We start from the raw sequence: 27,165 nt of genomic DNA, 5'->3' as shown, positions 1-27,165 counted from the left end.
TTTCATATTTTTCAATTGGTCTCTTTATTGCAGAGGGAAGAAAACGCCAAGCCTACACAGTCCAATGAGATTACCAATGAGATTTGAGCAATGAATGAAGTTTTTCATTTTCATTGCTAAAATCTCATTGGTAATCTCATTGGACTGTGTAGGCTTGGCGTTTTCTTCCCTCTGCAATAAAGAGACCAATTGAAAAATATGAAATTTGTTTTGAACAATAAAAATAGGAGATCCGATTGAGCAATGAAAAGAATATATTTTAACAATGAAAAGATCAATTTACACCTAAAAAAAAAAAAAAAAATCAATTTGAACGATAAAAAGAACAATTTGAACAATGAAAAGAGTAAAAGAGTAATAAAACGAGTAAACGAGCAATGCATAGAGTAGTTTGAGCGATAAAAAGACCAATTTGAACAATAAAACAATAAAAAAATAAACAATGAAATATGCAAATCAGAAGTAGTAAATACGTGTATATTTAGGATATATGGAACGCTTTCACTTGTTCCGTGTCATTTAAAGGTCATCCTTCGCAGAGTCAACATGAATGGTATTTATACAGCCAAGCCATATGCTTGTCACCAGTGTGACAAATGCTTCGGACGGAAGTTTAATCTAGAGAGGCACATGGAAAATATCCATGGTGAGGAGGAATCAGACATGAATGAAGCTGACGAAAACTCGGATTCTGTTGAGGAGATCGATGACGAAACCTCGGATGAAGACAGTTCAGATTTGGAAGACAATGCCGCCTACCAAGATTGGCTGACTGAAGCTAGAGAAACACATAGGGAAATGAGGGATGAAAAATATGACAAGTACGTCAACGAAGGCATGGATGAAGATCAAGCCAGGCAGAAGGCAAACAGAAAGACCCTCTGGGCCGTCAAACAAGACTTTTTCGACAACTATAAGGAGTTCCTGTCAAGTTACCTATATTTGAGGGAAAATGAAACTCACAAGGACATTGTGGATGATCTCGATGGAAAACTTGATAAAGGCATGGACGTCAACAAAGCCTTGAATAGAGTTTTGCCTAAACATGCTGAAAAATTTGCCGGACTGTTTCATGACGAAGAGGAGCATGCCTAAAAGATAACAGTCTGTAGAGACAAATTGTTCCAAAAATAATGAATACATGTAATAACCCTGATTTCAAAGTTAACAAACTTCCGGTAATCACCTTTGTAGTAATTCTTAAAATTACTAAGATAATTATTGTAAAAAAATCAATGATGAACAACGGGAAATAAAACGGTACCAGTACCAACCTACCAGAAACCAATATGTGAAGTCCATTGAATTTGTTTTGTGTTATACTTATCGGTATGACTATCGAATGATAATTTTCAGGTCGGATATTGGCCGGAACTTCTGCACAATATTCCACAGCACGACGAATAAATTTACCCCTTTGCTACGTATTAAAAATCCCAACTGACGTCATGCCACCCCCAGAACTCTTAATTTTATATAATGCTGTATTTTACATTTAGGTTCCGCAATAACGAACAACAGTAATGCTCCGCTGTGACTGAATTTGTGAAACGTATACATGTACAGGGTAACGAGACGTAAAACACTCTAGTTCAAAGGATTAAAAATTCAGCTAGGGACACTAGAGTCTTCTTCCCGTATCGATCGAATCTCGGTAGCCACAGTAAGCCAAACCCAAAGACCGCTAGCATGTGGGCGCCCTCTCTTCTTTAGTGTCCAAAGGTTAAGTCAGACCAACGCTCACTTCCAACATACACAATGTAATCATTAACACAATAGTCCGCCGACACAGCTCAGCCACTACGTACAGTCTATTATCTAGAGATTATCTCTCTCATTAACCGGCGGCACGAGCCGCCTATTGTCCGAAACCAAACACCCACGGTTTGTTAGGATTAGTACTCCCAATCCGATAATTGCTTTCGGAGCAGTCGACCCACGGACTGTTGTGTAAGGATTATAATCCCTTTGTTTACGTCCGGACTTCCTGACCGGGCCATGGGTCTATTGGGGAACATTTTAAGATTTTGGGTCAACGTGTACCCTAAAAAAGTGTACTATCATTATTGTACTCTACACAGTGTACTATAAAAACTGTACTATAAAACGTGTACTATAAAAAAGTGTACTATAAAAAGTGTACTATAAAAAGTGTACTATAAAAAGTGTACTATAAAAAGTGTACTATAAAAAGTGTACTATAAAAAGTGTACTATAAAAAGTGTACCAAACAGTCCCCCCCCCCACTACTGGCCACTTGGGTCATTCGGTTTCACGCACCCGTCATCTGAAATTCACAATCCCGTGTAAGCGTGTGTATGATTTTGTTTCAAATTTAATAAATTTTGTGATGAAGATTACGGAGTTTAGTTGTTTTATTTTGCTTGTAGTTGCTGGAATGTGCAATTTATAAAGCTCCGAGATTATTATTCACAACTCTTACGTTATCGGCAGAGTTTTTTTTTGTTCTTTTGTTTTAAGGGAGGCAGTGGGATAGCACTTGGGTGGGGGTAGCCCTTTCAATAATTTATTAATTTATCTGATTTACGTTGAGTTTATTTTACTTTGTCGATCAATCAAATCATAAACACGAGTGTGTCTTTACACCGACTACGATATACAATGTCGAACACAAGTCAGAACTGTTTTGTACACTTATTGTATAAATGACTTGTTTCAAAACCCAGCCCCTTTTATTTCAACTTAACAGTCGTCAGTTCCTTCGACATGCTTAGGTTCCTTGACACAACTAAGTACTTTTGTCATTTGTTCCCGGCACAATCGGGTGAAAACCCATGCAAAACAAAAGGAATCTTCCCCTGTTGTCGAATTTTCTGATTAGCACTCAAGAGTCTAATTCTGCAACAGAAGGAATACAAGGCCCGCACACTTTTGAGGTTAGTCCATTTCTAATAATCGCCTCTTCCGAAACGTGACCCAAGATGATAGGGATACTTTCCCGGCTTCCTCACAGTCCTCAAGGTTTGAAAGTCTAGGATAATAAAAGAGTACGAAAGAAGAAAAAGTCCCTCGTCTCAGCAATAATTTCACGAATACGACGTTTATTGTTAAAAATTCTGCCGTGTCTTTCTTTGTTTTCAAATCTAACTGAAGACAAAATTCTTGTTTCATCAACATTAGCAGAGTACTTAACCACGTTGATAAAAAGTACCCAGAACTCACAGACAAGTATGTATATAAAGTTTTCCTTTCCGAAATCATTTCATGGAGCAGAAACATTCAAATGTTGAAAGTAGGAAAATGCCCGCACCATACTTCGAAAATTCAAAATGTTAAACGATAAGAAAAATGCATGCAAACTACTTTCCGATTACCGTGCTCTCTTATCTTAATTATTTTCCCCATTAAAGTGTATTTCCTGATACGGCAAAGACAGCAACCTGTCTTTTGGTACATCACAGATGACTATAGTTTTTTCTTAATTTAAGTGAACTGATGGCTCATCGTACAAAACAGATGTTAATGTCCCAAGACAAAAGAAAGGTCTTCAGCACTATCATATGACGTCAATATTTGGTTCATGAACGCTCTCTAGATGTAGCAATGTAATAGTGTGCTTGCTAGTGCCACTGATAAAGTGAAATAAATAAATTTATATACAGCAAATATATTCATATTTCTACTGGTTTTGTAAGTTAGCTCTTATTTTTGTACATGTTGAAGTGCATGTACATTTACCTCGTTTTCTATATTGGCAACAGGGACATTACTGGACGTGGGGATACATGTGTGGCAGGAACTATAGGTACTAGTGAAGTTACCTCTCCATGATTTGAGAGGGGAAATGAGGCTATTTTTCTCCACAACGACTGTCCAATATGTTTCATCCCCCACCCTGCATGCTGTCTACACCACTGAGGTAGGGGTGGAGTTTAGGCATCACAAGAGATGGGGGGGGGCAGTGGCAGTGGTGACTGGAGGGTAGGGGTGAGTAGCACAGAAAACAAGTTGTTTAAAGGGCAGCTTAATAGACTTACCAATATATACCGTCAGAATGAACCTTTGTGTCTCAGTTAACCTCATTTCCAGTTTTTGTTTCACTATTTTGAAGGATTTTTACTGCATTTGTTGGTGTTTATGCGGAGTATTCCCATATCTCCAGGTACCCTTTACCAGTAACCTACTAAAAGGGGGAGGTCTGTGCATACCAATTTGAATAAGGGTGCAACCATAACCCCAAACATGCCAATGAGCTATGAAATGAGCAACAAAAAGTGGGTGACTTTCAATGACATCTAACAATCAAGGGGACTTCAGCTTGGTCGCTTTAGCTGATAGATTACATGTATATTTAGTCCCTGTCCATTGTTACACAGGTCACCAATAAAAGGAATGCTCAAGCATTCCTGTAGAGCATGCTCTGCATATCAAATTTATATCTAGAAGGTGGGGAGTGCATATGTATGTGACCTCCCTCAACCTTCCCCCCAAACACCCCTGGACCCTATATTACAACACAAGCTGGACTCAATCAAACAATGGAAGAGTCATTCAAGATTTATCTTTATCAGAGTAACTTATCTTGTCAGAGTAACATTCTTGTTTCAACTACAAATTCATTCTTTTAACTTTCATTCATGAATACCTCAGTCTCCCTATCCAACAACTTGCAACTTGACCCTGTATTAACATTTGATAATGCCTGCTGCATAAATTACAAATGTATGTGTTGTCACCTTGTTTAATCAATGCTGATTGGTCAAGAGAGTGTGTGCACGCGGCTTGCCACGCACACGCCAACTAGACAATTTGCACAAGGAATAATTCCATAAAATAGACAGGGGTGTTGGGGAAAATGAAAGTAAAAGTCTAGAACAAAAACGCTGGAAATCCATCATATCGACTTCTTTTGACAATCTGAATAAAATATATTTATGACTGGCAATAAATATGTGCTTGGTCGGTCTTAACTGCAGGTAAGACCAACCAAGCACATATTTATTCCCTTAGCATTTTCAATAAAAATCCCATAGAGCATACTAAATTAAGAACTACTAGAACTAATAACACTGTCACAGTGGCAACTAAAAGATAGAAATAGATTTTTCTTCATCATTTTCAAAAAACAAATGCAATTAAGTCCAAACACATTAGCTATAGGACTGTTCCCTCAAAGAGAACAAACTGTGTCAGATCAATTAATTGGCAAGATACATGCCATGAATGCCAAAAATGACCTCTGCATCAATCTCAGCCCGAGCTACCTCTTTCATATCACGAGCATCCAACACCAAAAGGAAGGAAGGTTTACCCTCCTGTACACTTACTACAGCAGAAACAACCACACCTTCAAAACAAAAAGAAAAATAGGTGTTAGTTATCCTGGATACCAGGCAAACTGCAGAAGAGAGATAGAAAAGATGCAGTTAGGAAAGAGAAGTGGCATCTTAAATAAACTTCAACATCCGCTTATAGATGCGTGTATGTTCACGTATGAAATTTCCTTTTTTCTTTTTTGTTTGAGGCCATGATTTGACACTTTTTAGAGGGAGATCTTTTGAGTGTAAAAGTTAACATGGGATATTTTCTGTGAATGATAAAGTTTTTATTTCTGGGGCCTCCCAATGCATACAATGTACATGTATATATATTCAAGTACAGCGCCATCATCCAAACTTAAAATTTCTTTCCTTCCACATCATGTTATCAGTTACTGAAATCTCTACACCATCCTCACATACAGCCAAACCGTTTTATAGCAAGGTTTTCATCAAGGATTGAATCCAATTCCTAACCCAAAAATCCACCTTTAAAGTCCTTGAGTAAGTTGGTCCCATGGCATTGCTAACTACAGAAATTTTCAAGAGACAGGAAGTACTGACTTAAAACTGATTGTGAAGTCAATCTACACTACTTACAACTGTTCTTTCCTTGGTACATAGCTTGGTGAGCAAAATCATATCCATGGATTAGTGATGATTCCAATGGATCAATATCAGCTTTCTGCCAACACTGCTCAATCACTCACGAGTACAAACACTCACCATCATCTTCACTTGTTGACCCTGGAGCACCGATGAAGACTGGCTCAGAGGGGAGAGCGCCCTCCTCCATCCACACTTGAGATGTTGCTGTCCTTGTGTCACTTTTAAGTAACTGTAGTTAGAGAAGATAAATTAAAGGAAAGTATCAAAGAATTCGATAGAACAAAATTTAAAAGCCCGTACAAATTGAAAACAATGAAACAAAATGTGGAGTTCTGTGACCAATAACACATGCCTTGTTTAAAATGAATGGCAAGGTTTAAATAGGAATTTACTGTGTTTTGAGACAGTTATGGACAGAAAAATATCAACTCACTTGCCAAAGGTCACCACTGGTACCATAGAAATACTGGTATGGCTTCCCATTGTGTTTCTCATAGTTTATTCTTGGGAGCTCTACGTCTGTCAAAACAAAGCAATCCGTCAGTTTTTCAAAAACTGTTACAAACCATCTACCAATAATTGATCACAACCAATAGAGTGAACTGAAATGGGAATTTATGACTTTAGATCAAATAATTGCTATGAAAATTCATAAACTTGGTTAGACACATTTCAAACCACATGAATTTTGCTACAAATGTTTCCGGATATCAAATTCACTTCCCTTCTTATGCACAAGGTTAACACAAAATGCTTACACTTATCACTGATAACCTCAGGGGTACAGTGAATGGAGCCATCATCATTGAGCACAGCAGTTGCTTTAGAGTAATCCAGGGCATTGAGATTCATACCAGGTGTCTGCAAAAAACCCCAAATTCTTTAAACAATACTCAAGAGAGCTCACAAGAAACGAAAGTACACACCTAAAACTCTTGAACATTACAACTTAACGCTCATCACCATCAAGTGCTCTTTTTTTTCACCAAAATGCCTGTTTCTCCCAAGAACCCATCTTTCTTCAGTGGCCTTTACCAGCAGATTGTCCAGGTGTGAGTCAGGCAGGGGGACAAATTGGCATTTTTCTGGAAATGACTGTCCATTTAGCATATGTACTATAATCCAAGACCTCCTAACAGACAGGTACATTAGTACAGAACCATAGTTTAGGTGTTGGCATTTCCTAAAAGAGAAAACAAAAATTAGAATGGTACAATAACAACCAAAAATGCCCCACAAAGTCAATGCCTAAACCAACTTAACTTTGCGATTGCAAGATTTCTCTACTGCTGTAGCCATTTTGACCTTTACGCTGAACATTTTTGCTCTAAATGTGAGACTTTTTGGACCCCCAACAGCAATCCACAAACCAAATTTGAAGTCCATTTGCCAAGTGGTTTTCAAGTTGAAGCACTGACAAGATTGCTTATATTCAAGCCATTTTGACCTTGACCCTTGACCTTTCTGCACAAATGTAAGGCTTGTTAGAACCGCTAAGAGCATCAGTTCCAGAAGTCCATTGTCAAGTGGTTCTACGGCATGTACATGTGTTTGCTTGAGGGCACATATATCACATTTTTGTGTTCTACATGTAATTCAACTTTTCTATGTAAAAACACCGAAATGGTAAATTCAGGATTTTTGAAATTTTGAAAGGGATTGTTTGAAAAATCTTAAGTCAGGAAAATCCAGAAGAAAAAATTCTTGAAATCAGGAAATGTTTAAGCCTGACAAATCCTTGCCCACAAGGCATCATAAACACATTATGCATACATGTCCATGCGTACACCCCAGTTTGTATTCTTGTGGAGCCTTTCCTTTTGTTCTCATGCACAAAAACACAGGGGTATATAATGCTCTTTTTTCTATTAAGAAAAAATTGAAGGGGGGGGGGGCAAATACCCATGGACACCCCACTCTCAACTGATATCCCAAGAACATCAGTTCTTATGCCTTATGGAAAGCAGAGCTTGTTCTATGATCATGTCAAGTTTGAACAGCACTGCCATACTGATGCTGTCTTCAACGTTTGCACCGTATGTGCACTCCTGAGCTTACCAAAGTCAAAGAAAACTATCTCTATTTTGATAGATTTGAGGGCTTCATGGTAGATGAAAAGAAACGATGAATCTAAAGACTTCCTTCATGCAAGTTCTATCAAGTAAAATGGGCATAGTTTTACCTTCTCTCTGTCGACCGGCAGAATAAATCTCTTGCCTTCACTTTTTATGAGTGGAGCATTCGTCCTCATTCCATTCCTCATTTCTGCAACGGCCACACTCTGGATGACACTCTCATCTGTGTAGCAACACAGATCCACTACCACATGTCCTCCCTCTTCATAGGCATTGATGTGATGGAAGCAGAAAAGGGGATCAGCCAGGAACCTTTGGGAGAGGAGTTCCCCTGTGTCACGCTTGATGAGGTGAAATCGTGCTGGGCGTGTCTTCTGATACTTCATTGTAGTTGAAAAACCTATCAAGATGCATATAGTACGGTGCATATAGTTTTGCAAGAAAACTTCAAAAAAAATAATTACTTCTGAAATGATCTGAAATACGTTACAGCTAGTGCACCAAACAAGATTATAAAACACACTCTCCAACCCACTCCCAGAATATCATGCAGCTTTATGGGAACCTAACATTCTTCAAACATGCTCCTCTCAAAAAAAAAATGCAAAGGTGTCTCCTCTTTAGTGGATGTTCACTTACTGTGTCTGTTAATACATATTATTTAACCAGTGATCCCTGTTGTATTCACTTAACTTCTTAGCCCAAAGGCACTTGTCTGTCACAACCCAATTACACACGATATAACCTGGGAAGTGGTGAACAGGGATCAGTCAGTTCTTTTGAACAAAAAAATTGATAACTTTTAGGACAATATAGGAAGAAAACCTTTTTTTTAATTCACTTCGTTTTTAATTGGTACTCGTTTTCGTCATTTGTTGGCTTCCCTTCCATGCGCACAACTTAGAGAGCGGTTGAAACATATAGGTACATATACAGGCAGGACCACAGGCAAATCAGGCAAACATGTAGTTGCAAATGCCTCCTATAAATGTCATCTCCTAGTGGCATTAGAAGCCAAACATAAACACCTGATTTGACCTTGTGTGCTTGGAAAATTGGTCCTTTGCTGTGGAAAGAGGCGGCCACTTTTTTCTCTTGTCCTTATTTTCGTTTGACAAATCCATTTGGTGGCCTATGTATTTCCTAAGCCCTGAATGTCGAAGTATAAGAAGCTAATTAATGCCTCTTTAAAAGGATTCCCACCTGACTTGAAAATCCGTATAAAGCGTAACTTGAGAAGATTAAGAACCAGGGGTTGCTCAAGGAACACAATGTAGTTGTCGGTCATGCCAAAGCTGTGGTAGTAGGATGGGAATGAATCAGATGCAGGAATTGAACAGAGAACAGATGCCTTGCTCATTGGGTCTGCCATCACACCTGTGAGCCAAACACACAAAAAAAGAACAGTTTCATGAGTGAATTAGGCATCTCCTTCCATTTTCATATTTCTTTTCTTGATGACAAAATCAATAACAAGATCACACATGATTTCCATCACAGTAGATGATTTGAATGATTCAAGACAGTCTTTAGACATGTCCTTCAAGTAGGCACTGGAGTGAGTGCCAGCAACGGATAGACATGTACATGTACACGCACCTGGATCTGGTGGAAGTGCCTTGATGATGTTGTAATGAGACTTCCTATCATAATGTGATCCCATGTTGTACATGATGCCATCATTTGTGATGTGAGGATGAGCAGTTGCAGTATGCACAGCCATCCTTTTAGAAAGGTCAACCTACATACACAACAGTATACATGTAAATGCATCAGACAGATTTGTTAGAAAGAATCCTTTGTACATGTACATCACACACATCTTTTATTGCAACACAAAAATCGGTGTGTTTCATCGCATTTGCCAAATGGGTGGGTGTAAGAACACTGGCGGCGGAAGTAGGGGGCCACTGCCCCCTCCCCCCAAGTTTTCGACTGGAGGGGCCTGCCCCACTTTTTGCAGGTCCTATAATTGGGTGAGGCATAACGGATTGACCTATATACATGTACAAGTATTAATTGCTGATGGTCTAACAACTGGCCCCACTTTGAAAATCATTCCGCTGCCGGCGCCTAAGAACGACAGGAACTTTCTTGTGTACTGCAGATTTTTTTTTGCCATCTCAATGGTGAAAAGTTTCTAGAATGTAAAAGGTTACAAGTACATGTAACGATGATGTCAGGGAGAAAGGAAAAACCTATGTAAATATAAACAAGGAGACTATGGGAGGACAGGAGGAAAAACAATAGCAGCAACTGTGAAACTGCCCTGTTGGGTAAACAGTGAACAAGAGCAACACATGAAGAATGGGTGAAACAAAAGGCCAGAGGTCACCAAATCTAAAGGGCCCAATCATGACTACTGGCGTGACCTCTTTTTTGTTTCTCATAACAAAGGCATAACTTGGTGGAAGAAACTCCTGGAGGTTGCAGAATTCTTGAATATTAATAAGAGGACTGAAGGAGGTTGTTAGTGAATGAATTAACACAAGTAACTTACTAACAAAGTGGAATATACATGTACTAGTACTTTCATGTATGTGTAACTAAAGGAACTCACAGGCTACAAATACGATAACATTTTAAAAATGGGCCATTCATTGGGATAGAGTACCCTCCAGCTCTTGGGATTATTCTGCCCCAACTGCGCATGTGCTACATCGTCTATGCCACTCCATAAAAAAAGCAAATCCTATGCAAACTACTATAAGCACCCACACAGTCAGAGACAAAGATCAAAAATCTGTTATGGGAAAAATATTGTTGCATTCCTAAATACCAGACTTGTGGTAGCATGGACTTTAATTGTTCCAATAAGATGTGATATTTGGGGTCAAAAAAGATGGGATACACTAAGGGTTTGGGTAACAGTCAAACTGCATAGCTGGTTACTGCTCTGAATTCTCTTCTATTGCTTCATTTAAGTTCATGTGGGGTTTTGAAGTAGCTGTAGCTATTAAACATAATGGTGCAACTCTTGAAATGCAAAGTCAGAGGCAAAGTTGATACAAGTAACTAAACTACGGGTCAGCACAACCAGTGGAAATTCCAGTCAAACAAAGTTGGTACCGTATGGGTGTACCAAATATCATAACTCTGACCCACTAAGCCATGGCGGGAGCTGTCCCGCCCCACCACGGTGACAAGCACCACCTGGACGGGCCAAGCATTATACTTGTGTATGTACCAGTACTGTACCGATTGCACTGCTGCTCAGACTAGAGTGTGGTGAGCACAATGATTGAATCACCACACCGTGTGACTGCACCATTGGCTCAGTGTAGAGACAGGGAAGATCTGGGCTAAGGAAGTTAGCAGGACCAGAGAGGCGAGGAACATGGTGGTGGCCTGCTCGACAAATGGTTCAGATGTAGCGGTGACGGGCTGCTACGATGCTACAAATCTCTCTACTGGCACCCTGGGTTAGGCAACACCGCACTTGCATCGGTCCAAGCTAAGCTGCCGGTAGCTGGGGGGTCATATGGTTACTCATGATGTCACACACTTCACCATAAGAATGGTATTTTGGAATTACTGCCATGACTGCACCACTCTCGGAATGGGTCCAGCCTCCACACTACGTAACATTTCACTCACGCACCTGACCGACGAGCTAGGCAAAATAAGCTCCATTTGTAGGATTCTAGGGGCTGAGGAATAAATTAAATAAGAGCATTGTTGAAGAGCTCAACCAATGGGAAACTTCCATCTCAAGAGGTCACATGACTTTCTAACTGATTGGTATGCAAGAATCTAATTGTCGTGAGTAAAAGGGTGAAGAATAGACAAAGAACTCTAGTGTATTAGTTTCGGGTGCAAAAAGGCATTACACAATCATCATGGGGAATGACTGACGGTTACAAAGTCTATTAATAGTATTCCAGGGAATGTTAGTGGCCATGGGTGCACAACAATATGACAGTCTCCCGTATAACAAGAATTACCTGGCAACTCCTTTTGATTATGTTGACAGCAAAGGTTACCAACTACATCTGGTGGATCTGAAGAGGCTGGTCTGGGTGTCACTGAAGTGGGGGCATTGTGGAGAGCAGCACACTGATGACAATTTGATGATATAGTTTTTCGTTAATGTATGAGTCCTCTCTAGACTTCACAAACACGCAGATCTGACAAGATGAGTCGGTATGGTCACGTGCATTTCTATTGGCAAAGTATGATGGAATTGTAATAGGATAAATTCTGTGCCCCCATTTTTTTGAAATTCTAACTCCCCCGGGGTTAGGTCATGCAGTTTCTTAGAAATGTGTGGGTTGCTTGGCAGCGCATGTGGGCAGGTTGGTAGCAGAACTTGCAACCAACCACAAGAGTCCTTGAGGAGCAGATAAATTCAGTGGCCAGTGACCCTGCACTCCACTTGGCTACTGGACTCAACAGAGACTGTTCTGTTGTCTCTGTGATCTCTCCTTGCATTGAACCTGCCACAATTACAAATTCGTCCCTGTCCTGCTCTAGGCAAAGACACCACTAGTACTGAGGCACTAGGGTAACATCAGTGAGCCTATTGAGCTGCATGTACTGCTGGACAGTGAGTGACTTGGAGTGGAGTCGCATGAATTGTGTTCCCCACACCTGATTTACTCAAGCCGGGCAAGGAGATATTGTGCAATCGAGCCCTGCACACCATCTGCACGTAGCCAACGATCCTCGGAATTCATTCAAGCCCCCTTGAACTGCAAGTCCTTTAACTGCAAGCTCCCCAGCTTATTGCCAAGTGAAGCCCAGACAAGTCATCCCCAACTTCAACACATCTTCAAGCTAGGCCCTTTATTTATTTTTGTTGTTAATTAATAATTATCTTCTGTAAACAGAATCCCTGGGTTTTTCTTGTTATTTTTAAATATATGTATCCTTTAGATTTAGGATATTTGTATTTTCATAGAGCGTGCGAAAACTTTTCGCTATCTTAGCCGGAAACACACTAATCTCCTGGGCACTGGTTGGCTGACAATAAAATGGCGTAAACTAGTGAACAAATAAATAACGCAAGCAGGTGTCATCGTTTTCATATCATGCCCGCTACATAATTGCTGCCCGATGTGTGGTTTACACTGTGCTTTTCTTTCATATTGATTGAATGCATTCATTCACATGCACCCTTCGACGGCTAAGCAGTGAAGCCCACAAATTCTATCTGATATTATTTGTCTTCCATTTTGTTGATAGCTGATTGCTTTGATATTGTTGTGATATATTTGATTGTCTGATCTTTTCTCGCTACCCATACACCTAGTCCTTACCTGGCACCTGTGATTTAACCATTTTTTTGTTCAAATCTCTTCATGTAGTTCACAGAGTTCTCTTATAGTATTAGTTACTTGCAGTAATTGCGTAATCTCGTTATTTGCATTTTGTTTATTTTCCGATCGTTCACATTGATACTAATATTGTATTGCCGGTACATTACCCTTTTATATCACTTCCATCATGGAAAACTCACCTTTGAGACCCTTTACTAGAAGCACGGTCCTTGTAACCAATATCCCCAGTCAACTGAGCCACGGCAGAGTAGGTACAGAGACATATGAGTCGTGCAGGCTTAGTTCAATCAGTTAGCAAATTGTATTATTCTAGAGCCGACTATGGCACATCCATGTACTTGTATTGCCATTATCGCTTCCCGGATGATGCCACTAATGCCATTTACTTGTTAGATAGACAGCCCTTCCTCGATGGACACCCACATGTGCTGCGCTCATTCAAGCAACCTCCCCTGCCGTGTACAGAACTGATCGCTCTTGCAGCCCTTCTTCCATCTGCGGAAAGGCTTTCTCCACTCCCCATTATCTATCCACCAACACCAACCCCAGTCTCGCGATCAAATACGTCACCTCCAACACTTCACATAATACAGCCCCCACCACCTCAAATTGTGCACTCCACGTCTGCGTTCTCTACAGTGCCATCTTCCGAGCCTGTCTCAGCACCAACCATGGGACCGCTACATGTGGCCCAACCCTTGCATAATACCGCAGTACCAGGCTCTGTTGAAGACAATCTGACTTCGGCATACGATCCCTCTCACCCTCTCCAATTACTGCTGTTAAGTCCCCTTTCCCAGCGCCCCATGCCCGCCTACCCACCACTGCCTCCTCCCCTCTTGCCAACAGGTTATGTCCAACCCCCGCGAATATCATTATTCATGGGAGATTCAACCAAAGGGCATGGAGTGGACTTTGATACCTGGAATTTTGAAGTGGAGTCCTTCCTTCGTGATGCCACATACTCTGAACGAGTCCTTGCCCCATATGTCTGACAGTCCATTTGTGGAGAGCCAAGCCGGCTTATTCAGACACTTAGCCCCGATGCCTCAATCCCCCACCTCATTCATGAACATGAAGCAAGCTATGGTACAGTGCAAGATGGACTGGCTCTCCTTCAAAAAGCCTAGAATAGCCAGCAGGAGGACCAGGAGTCTGCAGCAGTCTTTGGCAGACATTTAAAGCTCCTGGTTTTTTATTCGTGTCGCCGTGGTGGATTACCCAATCCTCTATGGACACTGTCCCCCGTCAAATCTACTGGCGGGGACTGCGCGACCCTGACGTCCGAAATGCCTGCCGCCATCTTAACGATACTGTCGCCGATTTTGATCATTTAGTTCGCCTTGTTCGTAAGGGCGAACAAGAAGCCCAGTCCATTTCACGACGGCCATTGAAAGTACAACGCCCCCCACAACAGCCTGCCCCTGTCTCATCCACTTCGGACCAGCCATTTTCCGAGGCACTTTCCAGCATCAACTCCACTCTGGCTGAACTCAAAGTCGCCCTTCACCCCCCTCACACTCCCTCACCCCAACCTTCTTCTCAGAAGCCTGGTACTGCCTAATCCCCTGTACGTCAACAACCTGTTGAATCTTTTCGGTGTACACGTACATGCAATTCACTACAGATATGGGCATCGCCTAGCAAGCTGGAAGCATGTACATGTATGTACTCCGGTTTTACATGAGGAACTTTTGATTTCACATTCATGCCTGTCTTGTTTGCCGATTCCCAAAGAAGTGACAATAGTTCTCCATATACCTGGGCACATCGAGTGTAAGCATACTAGGACGGCTTTCTGAAACTCAACCCTCTGGGCAAATGTCATCTATTTCAACTTATAAACATGTCTACCGAAGGCATAAGGTAGTGATATCCGACAATTACATGCACATGTAATCTAGCAGCTCTAGTCATAAGTTTATGGCATCATTATGACTGTGAAATCTGCTTCCCCGTACACTGCAAGAGTGGTCTATAATACATGAAAGTAGAATACAACTATAATAAAGAGACTGCATAGTGTCTGCCGAGGAACGCATGCACAAATTTATCTAAGCATTCCCAATTTTCCAAAAACAGACTTCATAACTGGCTGGACGTGTGATTTCCATAAAAAATCATTGTCAATGATGATGCCTAAATATTTGAAAGAACAGACCTGGGTAACTGGACTGCTGTTAAGACTAACATCTAGGATATTATCTAAAGTTTTAGTTCTGGTCCCATTGAGCATGCACTTAGTTTCGGTTACACTGATTATCAGCTTATTTTGTACTGACCATTTACATACATGTAACTTTAGCTACATGTAGCGCAGCATTAAGATTGCTTTCAATTGCAGCCTTGCTAGAAGAACAGCAGATTATTATTACATAATATGCAGGTTATATAATTTACAGTTATACACAGACTCATGACAAAGTTACACAAATACATGTAGCTCAATTTTATGTGCATGTGCCACAGTCATGTTTTTATTTCCGCCGGATACCGATTCTGGCAAGCCGGCTACATGTATTCACTAACTCATAGAGCACGCTTAGAACAAAAATGGGGGTACACCGGACTAAGATTGCATGCATATTTAAAGAAGGTACACCACACCCACATGTTGGTACACCGGACCACAAATGCATGCCTGCATCGGACCTTAATGCTGGTACACCGGACCATAACAAAGAAGGGTACACTGGACCCTATAAATACTGGTAAACTGGACCAAATGAAAGGCAGTACAAAGGACCACCATCAGGAAAGGTACACCTGCCAAACCCAAATTACCGGTAATATTGGTACACCTGAGTAAAACAAAGGGACCTTAGTCTGATAATTGCACTGGAATACATCCGTTGACATTAACACTATGGTACATGTATACATACAAGTGAAAGATAGCACATGGTGTTCCCACCAATGTTGAACACTTGGTCGGGAGCATAGCCTTTTGAAACTTTAAAGCACTATGATCATTGCACTTTACACTACGAATTTTCCAAAGGTGGGGCACTTGTAAATACAATTTACATGTAATTCAACAATAGTCCAGAACAATCCAGATGCAACAACTGTTAATTACAACAAAGAGGCTTATTGGCTGTCTGCCTGCATAAAAACTGCCCAACCTTGAAACTACGAGTAGTTAAACCTGAAAGGAGGAGAGAGGGTTGGTGGTGGGTAAAATTTCCACTGAATTTCCCAAGCAAAAATTTTTATACTACTCTGCCTCCTCTGAAAGACTGTGACAGAATGACTGACTTTTGCATGAGCCCACCAAATTATAGCGTCCCAACGCTCAGGTTCTTTTTCTGATTGGCCCAAATTTTAACTCAACCCATTTGCATACGGATACGTCAACCTAAAAAAAAAACTGGTATAAGCCTGCATAGATTACACTTTCAAGCGAAATGCCCGTCAGCGACTTGCCCACTGATTCACTTTCAACCAGGTCAAATGGCAGAAGTCATAGGTCAAACACTTGTTTATAGTCCTTCCATGCCAACAACAACGCCACACATATACCGAAAGTATGTAAGATGTTCGCTGCGTATAATAACTTTTATCAGTTATCTAATACTTTTGACTTTGTATTCCTGATAACACCTTTTATCTGATAAAAGGTGTTATCAGGAATACAAAGTCAAAAGTGGGAACACAGCAGTATACATCAGAAAAAGCAGTGGCCCTAGGATCGAGCCCCTGGGGTATGCCAGTTTTAACTGGCATTGATTCTGAAATCCTTCCCTTACAGTTCACAGACTGAGATCGATAACACATGTACGTGTACCTGTAGGATTCAAACCAGTTTATGATTTACAGACATATTTTTTTTAAGCAAAATCTCGTGATCTCCAGAGTCAAAGGCCTTGCTTAAGTCAATAAAAACTGAACCTGGTTTCCCATTATCAATGGCTCTTAAACAAGTTTTCCCCCAACTCATGCAAGGTACATGTACCTTCAGCAGAATGTAATGGGCGAAGACCAGATTGGCACTGATGTATCAAGTTATTATCGTCAAGGTTGTTACATATATACAGGGTATCCAAAAAAAACCCAAACCCTGATGACAGGGGTTAATATGCCCAAACTATGAGATATGATATTTTATCGACCTTAGCGATAAAATTCATTATACTCTAGGAAAAAAGACAACATGTTTGTGCCAAGTGTAGATTGTGTGTTGAAATTCGAAGGGTGCCTGTCATGTAATAGTAGTGTCTAGGTGAGATGGGGTGGAGCAGAACGAAGATCCAGAGATTTCCAATCATTGCGGGGGGCAGCCCGCCAAATTCGTTGACCATTCAGCTCTATGGGTTTATTAGGTCAGTGCAAGTGAGCTGATCAGCAACATGCGTCGCTCATGCTTTGCCAGCCACTTTCGTCACAGCTTCGAGCGATCAAACCACATGGATTTTATCTTGTGTATCGTATTCCACACGGGCTACACCTGGCCACATGTTCCAGTGGTGGGAAATTTAGATTACATGATACTGTAAGTTACTGACTTATTACAGTTCTTAAAAGAAGTACCGGGTTACGTAAAAGTTTCTTCCTTTATGCTATGCATGGTGAACAGGTAGCCTTTCCACTAGTCATAGAGGAAATTTCTCTCTGAACAATTAAACTCCTCTGTAACAATGGGAAGAAAAAACCAGCATCTTCAACTACATGTACTTTCCTAACACACATATTATTTTTGAAAATTTTAAAATCGCTATGATTTTGGTAAGAGTGCACACTGGAGGTCATACTGGTATGCTCAACAATGATGGAGAAGTGCTCATTGAAAGAATTTGCAATATCCATGTAATCATTGAAGGAAACAATATTGCTGGGAGTTGAATAAGCCTGATAGGGGAGAAGCTCTTTTAATTTTTCCACAACAGAGTACTTTTATTTTTATTAGATTCAATTATAGTACTGTTATAATTTCCTAATTTCTTCTGACAAATATTCAAAGTGAGCCTATTGTGCAATATTTTATACACGTAGTTGTAGTGTGTGCACAATCAAAGAGTGTACCTGATCTTTTGGTGATTTTTATGTGCATAATCATGCTCTCGCATAAGATAAATAATTTCATTATCCACCCAGGGTAGAGGGCACTTACGAATGCATTTAGACATGTTAGATAGAGTAGGGGCATGCCAATCTACATGCATAACACTCATAAAAATCGCATACCAGATGGACCACGCATCATTGACCTCGTCACAATTAAAGAATTGTTACCATGATGCATCCATAAAATCAAGTGCAATAGTCTCATAATCAATATCCCTAATGGGTCTGAAATGAATAGTGGTATATGTACATTAAGATTTTGGCAGCTTCCATTTGTGTAGCACATACCACACAAGGTAATGATTACTAAGAACTGTTTCTAAGATGCCACTCTCTACCACTTTTTCTGGATAAGTCGTGAAAATCAGGTCTATTGCTGTTTAGGTCGATTGGGTCACACAAGTGGGGTTTTGTATGAGCTGAGTAAGCTGGGGAAGATCAAACAGGATATTATGGGGTCAAAGTCCATATTAACATTAAGAACATCACAATTTAAATCACCCATGATAATAACGTTACCTCATCTGAATCACGTATATGTGTACAGTATATATGGACTGAAAAGTTTTGTGATGGCAGCAATGGACAGTGCCTCAACTTCACGAGAAAGCCAGGTTGGTTGGAATCCACAAAGGTTTAAACTTAAGAAACCAGCTACATGTAGGTGCAAGGTGTAGTATTCTTAAAACATGTCCAAACTGGGACACCGTACATATACTTTGGAAAGCATTAAAGGTCAAGGGTCACGCACTCCTCGTGACTGCAGTACAGCCACCTAAAACAGCGTGTATGTCTCACTCTCTCATTCTAAGCTAAACGCCTTAGGATATCACACAAGGCACCATAAATGGGCGTGTGACATACGTGTACAGGGTGGCTGTTATGCCGTGATTCTTGACAACCGTGTCGGTGATAATCTGTAACTGGTCATCTGGGTGAGGTAAAGTAATCATACAGGCCTTAGAAAGAGAAGCCTGTGCCTCAGTTAAGGCAGCGCATGTGCCATCTGGCATCTGAAGGCAATCAGTTGACCGATGTCCACTCACGATGGCATCAAGGGCCATCATATGATGGAGGCGCAGTTAGGCAGGACACAGGCAAGAACTTTGTACATGTACATGTATGTCCTGATTAAGTAACACAGGCCTGCAACCTTCTTGATAGAGCATAAAGAGTGGCAACATGATGAGGACTAGCAGGGAGCGATCCTTTCAATTAAACCCATCTGGGTATGGTAGCTGCTTGGGGGCATATGATGGTCTTCTTTGCAGAAAGATGCAGGCCGCGCTTGTACAGGGTGTGCAGAACTCACCTCCACTTGTGTAACAGTTCCCTATGAGTGTTGCCATAGTGGTACAGGTCATCTGCGATCTAGGCCACCATGGCCTCCTTCGGCAGGTCCCCAAGATAGAACACGGTACATGAGCTCTTCCAGAGCAGGACAGAACCCTGGCACACCCCTTGCTGACCTGTTGTAGACTCTAACTATGCGGAGAGGGTGGCCACTCCACAGTCCTTCATGGAGTTTCGGGATAGAGGAATCTGGAAGAAAGCACTGGGGAGGTCAGTGGCAACGATGTGTTTCGAATGTGCAATTTGACATTACAGTGGAATTGACGTCAAGCGATAGAGGCAGCTATGGTTTGCTGTAGCGGCCAACAATGGCAAAGGTTGTGACTAATCTAAAGCCACCACTCGGCATCTTGACAAGAAAAGAGGGGTTGAGGTATTTGACTATGATTGATTTTGTCTTCTGGACGAGCAAAGATGCCATGGTGCAGTCCAATAATGATCACTGATGAACGAGGCGACAGCTCCAACTGTATGTATAACAACTGCACAGTCACAGAAAAAATTGTGTTCATTATATACTTGAAACAATGTTTGGAGCACCTTTCCCAGTCTTTGATGGTGAACGGCAGTTTCTGGATGCTGCTACCAGGGCAACAGCAATTCCTTGGACACACAATATAGCCGCAACTGTGAGTCCGCACAGAATAAACGTACATCCGCATAAACGTACAGCACAGTTTAATGCAGAAGGGCAACACACAAAGAATGAGTAAAACAAAAAGTCAAAGACTGGAGGTCACAGGTTGCCAATTCTAAAGGGCTTAAGTACATGTACAACTACTGGCGATGGGACTACAGTTTGATCTGTACATGGACACTTCCGTATCAGGACCAGCAATCTGCTAGGGATCTGTGGAGAACCAATTCGTCTTGACCAAGCAAGGTTTCCTATTCCCATATTACAACAGGAGTCACCTTGCGTCCCTAACTATGTCATCTACAGGTACTTTCGGCCTTTTGTTTGAGGTGAATTCACCCCACGCTCCAGCTTATTTGCTGTGTCAAAGAACTGTTTTTACCATCATTGGAGACAACTTTTATTGCAGAGCACGACCAAGTCCTCATCCAAAAGATCTCATTTACATCATGGCCGATCATTTCTTCCTTGTACCTGTACTAAAGCAAAGTCTAATCACTGGCCATCATTAAAACAAATCCAAGTGTTTAAGAGTCATTTCACATACATTGTAAATACCAGAAAATATTCTAAGATTCTTGGCAAATTGACCTCTCCAGCGGCAGAATAGGGCAAAAATATCATTTGCAAGCTCTTAAAAATATTTAAACGCAACCTGTAAAAATAGCACAAGGGTGACACTTACCTGTGAAGTGATGATCAAGCAGAAGCAAGGATAACAATATAATGTAGCTGTAGGTGGCTTTGTGTGAAACATTTGCACATTTGCAAATTCTAAAATTATTCTATGTTATTTCCCTATCCTGAGGCATGCAAACAGGGGTCAACTTTCAGGCTCTAAAAGGAACAACATACATATACATATCCATATGTGTACATGTACATGTAAGTTTGTATGCCCAGGTTCAGGTCTTAGTGCAACATACAGGTGGAAAAAAACATGTCTCTAAGTAATGATGAAGTTCATCAACCACAAACCTTGTCAAGGGTCTCCAACGTGACGGGATCAATCTTCCGAATCTCTTTGGTCTCTGTCATCACGTAACACTCATCTCCAATAGCCATCCAGTTGACATTACAATTGTCTGTGAACTGGCTAGGTTTAAATCGTGCCATGAAACGTCCAAAGATACCAAGACAGGGATCGGGATGAGCTGTAGTGCCAAACTCTGACATAACAATGCGATTCTGCTCCATGGCCTTGATATAAGCATCACTACGTTGGAAATTAGTCTGGTAGCTCACCTGCAAATGTAAAAAAGAAAACAAGGAAAGCAAACATACCAGAGTAACAGAGGTGAAAATGCTACACAGAAAATTCATGTGTAATGTAAAATTCAACTTCTAAGAAATACGTCTTCAAAAAACTGTATACTTTCCATTGTGCATTTTGTTGTTTATCAAACAACTTCAAAGATTTCTGTATCCAAAAGGCAAGCTGCGTTGATTCACCATTAAATGTGTTTTGACAGTTGATAGTTTTGATATAAAGTTACCATGCACGTATGCAAGTTTTATTTGGCATGAAAATCCTTCAAAATCCAGCACCTATACATACACGACATACATGTACCTTGCCATTTCTGATGTTATATCGGGTGAGCAGAGATAAACCATCAAACATGTGGTTGTATGAGTCTTTTCCAACTTCAAACTTGCCACCACCATTGCGAAGAAGACTACCATTGATCCATTTTGGAACTTCACCTACATGTAGATGAGACAGGAGGACAAAAGGTCAAGAAATCTGGAAGCAGCAACCAAAGTCTCTCATTGTTTGAGGACATACTGTACAATCCATCTCCTACTCTGCCCCCACCTATCCTCAAATTCATCTTACACCCCCCACCCATCATCAATTCATCTCTTATTCTTTCCCCCTTCACCCCAATCCGTTTCCTACCCCACCTCTTGAATGCACGTCTTGTACATGTACACATGTGTGTACTGCCTCATGTGTGCCAACAGTACAGAAGTACATGTTTATAATACTTGTGATTAAAATCCAAGATTCAGTAAACATGTAAACAAAACTTCAAAACAACGATCCAAATCAATATTCTAACACTGGTAAAACTCCAGATTGAAACCAAGCACAGGTGACACTTGCATGAACCAAAAAGCAAAAAAATAAATAATGTACAATGTACATGTTGATACGGGCCTGCCTGATGAATGGACAGAGGGACAGTACATGTACATGTGATGCATTCCATAAACTTGAGTGCATTTGCTTTGCAGCTTGCAAAAAAATATACATATTTTTAGCTTCAACAGCTTGAGTACGTAACTCCAGCATTACCGTTTATGACACTGGGAAATCCCAACATTCTCAAAGTAATGAGCATTAGGAGTGAGGGGGGGTTTAGGCTGGATCCTATGGAACATGTACATGTAGCTAACCAAATTTCTCCATGTTATAAACCTTAACCTTTCTTTATAATGATTCTCTTCAGATACTTGTTCAGATGTATGGACACCATACCCAACTACATCTTTAAAGTGAGTCATGCAGATTAGCATTCCACTTCAAAGGTTAAAGAGTGCACTCAAATTAATCAGCCTAATTAATTTGTCCAACACAGATGTTATTTGGCTACATTTTCTGAAAGAATTTGATACCGGCCCATAAATATCACTATAGCCCTTTGGGGTTGTCTGATTGACCAGGACTTCGCTTTGCCTCTTTAAATTTGGACACAATCACACATACAAAAGCAAACTAGCACTGAGAACTACACGAATCAAGGCCTACAATACCTACATTTTCAAAAGCAGACTTTTTCAAAGTTCTCTTTTCTAAATTTGTTTTTTAAAATGTGTTGTTTCCCGAAGTTGGTTTGAGTATGAGATTTATTTTTAGACACTCTGTATCTGTCAGGGGAGAAAAAATATACTCGATACATTTTTCAAGTTTGATGTTAGGAGTATTTTCCCAAATTTGTTTTCAGAGATTTATTTAAGTTTATTTGAAGATATAATACAAAAGATACAAAAGAAAATCCAATGTTAACTGACCACTGTCTATGACAAAAAAACACAATATCTGTAGCTTGGTCATTTCAACGTATCATAATTGGGAGTTCTCAGAACATGTACATGTACTCTCTGACTACAACTACATGTACCTCATGTAGGACTCAGGTTTTGGGCACACTATGGTAACAATACAGTTGTGAACTACTATTTATTAGGAAAAAAAGACAATACATGTACTTAACTTGCATTGTAATGTACGGTATTGGAATTCTTAAACTTTGACAGACAATTACAGGTCTTGTCTAAAATTTCAAACATATTCATTTGATTCACACATGTAGTTTCGTTGTTTGGGGTTGTTTGCAACAAGATAGTGAAACGCAACGATAACAACTAGTTTTTGCATTATACATTTTGACTATGAAACATTCATCTTTATTCCGAAATTCACTTAATACAATGTATAACGATGTTAATATACATGTACATCATAGAGCTACAGTGTACAATTATACAGATATAGAGATACAAAAACTAGCACTCATGTACAAAGTGATGCCTGCTGGGTGTATTCATATTTGTGCACAAATGGATAACTCCAAGTTTGTATGGCATTTGTACAGCTTCAGTATCTGTGTCTGTATTCTTAACGGAACATCTACAAAGCCAATACACAACGTTATGAATGCACAATTATATAAATGAGCGTTTCATTTTGCTCTGCTCCAAAACAACAAACGTGTGCGCTCCACATGAATTTTGACATGACGTTTTTCAAATCAGATTTAAATGGTATCCGATGCACACGGCAGTCGCTGCTCTACCTCAACAGCTGTCAATTCATTAATCACTGACTGAATTTAGGGAATAACTTTTTAATTTAGCTGAACTTATTCATCGAATGACAGCCATCGAAAGACATGCATACGAAATCGGACGACCTTTCTCGAATGTTAGGGAATGGTTCGCTTTAAAATATATAAATTAATGTGCGCCATTGTGCCTCTGCAGGTGTGTCTTATTCAGAAGATGAACTCACATTCGCAAATGTTGCACTTGTGCGTTGCATTCAGAATACATAATTTGATTATGATTTCGAATGTTATACAAGCACGCACATGGATTCAAAATATTTGCACCCAGGACAGCGTCATATTTTCTCTGTGCAGAGAATGAGAAGTTAGCGCTCTAGTTTTTTATATATACACGTTGTAGCTGCAGGGTAATTACATGGTAAAAAGGGTTGTTCAAGTGCTTTAGCTTTGTTACTCATACTAAATCTCCCCTCACCAACCTAAAGTGGGAGGAGATTACCAATAGGCCTACCTATGCATTATTTCCTAGTCCAATACTTCCATTCACTAAATTTTTGATCACATGTACACGGTCACGTGAACTTATTGAACATGTGTCAATGTATCAGAAATGGCAATATGGACCATATATAAACTGGTCATTTGTCCACAGTGGGCGCATCTATTCCGATATGTCCGCCATCAGCAATAGATAGAGCTTTAATTTCGCAGCCTCGGCGAGCAGTGACAAAAGTTAGAAGACAGGCCAGCTTAATACCTCCATGTATATGGAAGTCAAGAAGGGAGACGTGTCCCACAGGCTCGAATGAGGGGCAAGCCAAAAGTCGAAGGACACCACCCAAACTCCACAAAGGAACGAGCCTGCATTAAGATTATGAAATCATGTGAGAGCAAGGATAGCATTGTACTGTTATGAGAGGAGTGCACATTGCCGGTTTTTTCGGTTACTTCAAGAGAAAATGACAGCACTGTCCATTCCTGTTCTAAGCCTTGCTCAGGTTTGTCCCATATGATACTCATATGGGACCATGTGTCCATGTTTTTCCCATGTGCATGTGCATCACCCATGTGCATCGGCTGAGGTATTTCCCATGTGGGTGTGCCCATGTTGGTCCCATATAATACCCATGCGATGCTGCCCAGGTATATCCCATATCATGGGCAGGCCCACATAGTTCCTATGTGGGTGTGCCCATGTTTTTCCTATATGACACCCATATGGGTCAGCCCATGTGGAATCTCATATGGGGTTTCCCAGGATTGACCCATATGACACCAAAATGGGTCAGCCCATGTAGATCTTGATATGGGAAATCCCATATGGGCCCTATAAGGGATAGGCATGGGTTATCCCCGGCCTTTCCCAGATGACCCACGTCACCCAGGTTTTTCCCATATGGGCCGCATATAGGCTTGCCACCTGGGGAATTGTCCATAATTCTTACAAATTGTCAACTGTATAGCAGTCTGACCCTTCTTCCTTTGAGGTCATCTGCCAGCCTGTCTTCGCCCTGGCCCAATAGTCAGGTCCGGTTTCGGCCAACGCCCGGTTCAGATAACCCGGCGCTACACCATAGCTCAGAGCCTCCCTTTCACTGCCTAGACGATTCCTTGCTTACAAGGCTTGAGCAGTTTGCCTGGGTATCTTCATGCTACAGCTTCAAGTAGGGAATCGGTTATTCTGGCTATGAATATTCCCCATGAGTCAGTTTCTGACATCAAGAGTCTTTCCTGTTTGCTAAAGATATCTGTGAGGTTCAGTTTACTTCTTTTCTCGAAAGTGAGGTCAAGTGGATTGACAGTACGTACTTGGAAGATCTCCTTTTGTAAGCCTTCCGACTCAAGTCCTCGTGTTCCTCCAAGGCCTCCACACGCTCTGCTCCTCCAGAGCTTGTCCTACAGGGACTCCTAAACATGCTTGTCGGCCTTTGCAATCCCCCTGGGAACTGTCACACTCTTTGGCTCCGGCTTCCTCCAGTGTGGTGTCATCTGCCGCCCCCACGGTTTTTCGGGGGTTTGCGTTGGTGACTGTTCCACCCCTTCTTAGGTTGTCAATCCCAAACCCATTGGTCTGCCGTCTTCTTACTTCAGCAGGGTTCTAGGGGAAATATGTCGGACGAATGGGGTCCTCGACACTCCTCTACCTGCTGAATTAATTCATCTGCCCCAGGCAGTTCCGGATGAAGACCCTTACACGCTGTTCTTCACTCAATTTCCACTCCAGCTTGGGCGGTTAGGCCTCAAGGATGCCTACCTCTACGTACATGTACCCATTCATCCCGACGATCGCCGGTTCCTGTGCTTCTCGTATCAGGGTCAGAGGTATGAGTTTCGTGCTTTCCTGTTTGGTCTTTCCACTGCTATGAGAGTGTTCACCAGTGTGGTCCAAGCGGTGGGGGCTTATCTTCATTGCTCAAATATCCTCATCTTTCAGTACCTCGACAATTGGTTAATCCTGTGTTGCTCAAGAGTTGAGGCTGTTCCAGCTACGGTGATGGTGTGCGCTCTTACAACCCATCTTGGGTTTCTAATCAACCACAAGAAGTCAATAACAACTCATTCGCAGATGGCCACATTTCTTGGAGCTGTTCTCGATCTCTTCCACGGCATGGTATTTGTTATGGATGCCTACATGTGTGGACAATCAGATAAAGTGTGTTGCCCTACTTTGATTTTGTCAACAGATAAACGCTCGGGCTTGGCTACAACTTCTTGGTCTCATGGCCAGTCTTGTTGACCTTGTCCCTCCGTGCCGACTCTGCATGAGACCTTTCCAACTTCACTTGTGTCTCACTTCTGACCGCGCACAGATTCTCTGGACCTTCACATTCTAAGTCACCACCTAACACTGTGGTCTTCCAAGACCAATCTCTCCAGCGGCCTTCCTTTTGCTCCTCTGGGTCAGGACGTGGTGCTTACAACAAATGCTCTGACCTACATGTGGGGTGCCAGCCTTCTGCCGTATCAAGTTTCTGGCCAGTGGGAACCAACCTTGTGGGACTCCCAAATAAACATTCTCGAGCTCCATGCAATCTTCAATGCTCCCGTCATTTCCGGCTGCTCCTGACAGGCAAG

General features: G+C 41.1%; 1 protein-coding gene and 1 pseudogene across 3 annotated transcripts in view; one reads left to right on the top strand and one right to left on the bottom strand.

Moving 5' to 3' along the window:
• Nucleotides 1-3,042: 3,042 nt before the first annotated feature.
• Nucleotides 3,043-27,165, bottom strand: part of LOC110986828 (carotenoid-cleaving dioxygenase, mitochondrial-like) — a 36,756-nt gene continuing 12,633 nt past the window's right edge. For all 3 annotated transcript variants that reach the window (XM_022249053.2, XM_022249054.2, XM_087149199.1), the window contains 9 exons: nucleotides 21,870-22,003; nucleotides 21,275-21,541; nucleotides 9,563-9,704; nucleotides 9,167-9,340; nucleotides 8,071-8,363; nucleotides 6,647-6,749; nucleotides 6,322-6,407; nucleotides 6,006-6,117; nucleotides 3,043-5,308 (listed from right to left, as the gene is read on the bottom strand). In XM_022249053.2, coding sequence (XP_022104745.2) covers nucleotides 5,160-5,308; nucleotides 6,006-6,117; nucleotides 6,322-6,407; nucleotides 6,647-6,749; nucleotides 8,071-8,363; nucleotides 9,167-9,340; nucleotides 9,563-9,704; nucleotides 21,275-21,541; nucleotides 21,870-22,003 — 1,460 coding nt within the window. In that variant the 3' untranslated portion in view covers nucleotides 3,043-5,159. The remainder of the gene's footprint in view (nucleotides 5,309-6,005; nucleotides 6,118-6,321; nucleotides 6,408-6,646; nucleotides 6,750-8,070; nucleotides 8,364-9,166; nucleotides 9,341-9,562; nucleotides 9,705-21,274; nucleotides 21,542-21,869; nucleotides 22,004-27,165) is intronic.
• LOC147796012 (uncharacterized) lies at nucleotides 13,914-14,952 on the top strand (annotated as a pseudogene).

Source organism: Acanthaster planci, linkage group LG19 (assembly GCF_054643075.1).
Source record: "Acanthaster planci isolate LZ-2023a linkage group LG19, COTS_SCS, whole genome shotgun sequence".
Classification (NCBI taxonomy): domain Eukaryota; kingdom Metazoa; phylum Echinodermata; class Asteroidea; order Valvatida; family Acanthasteridae; genus Acanthaster; species Acanthaster planci.
This window is presented reverse-complemented; position numbering and strand designations above follow the sequence as displayed.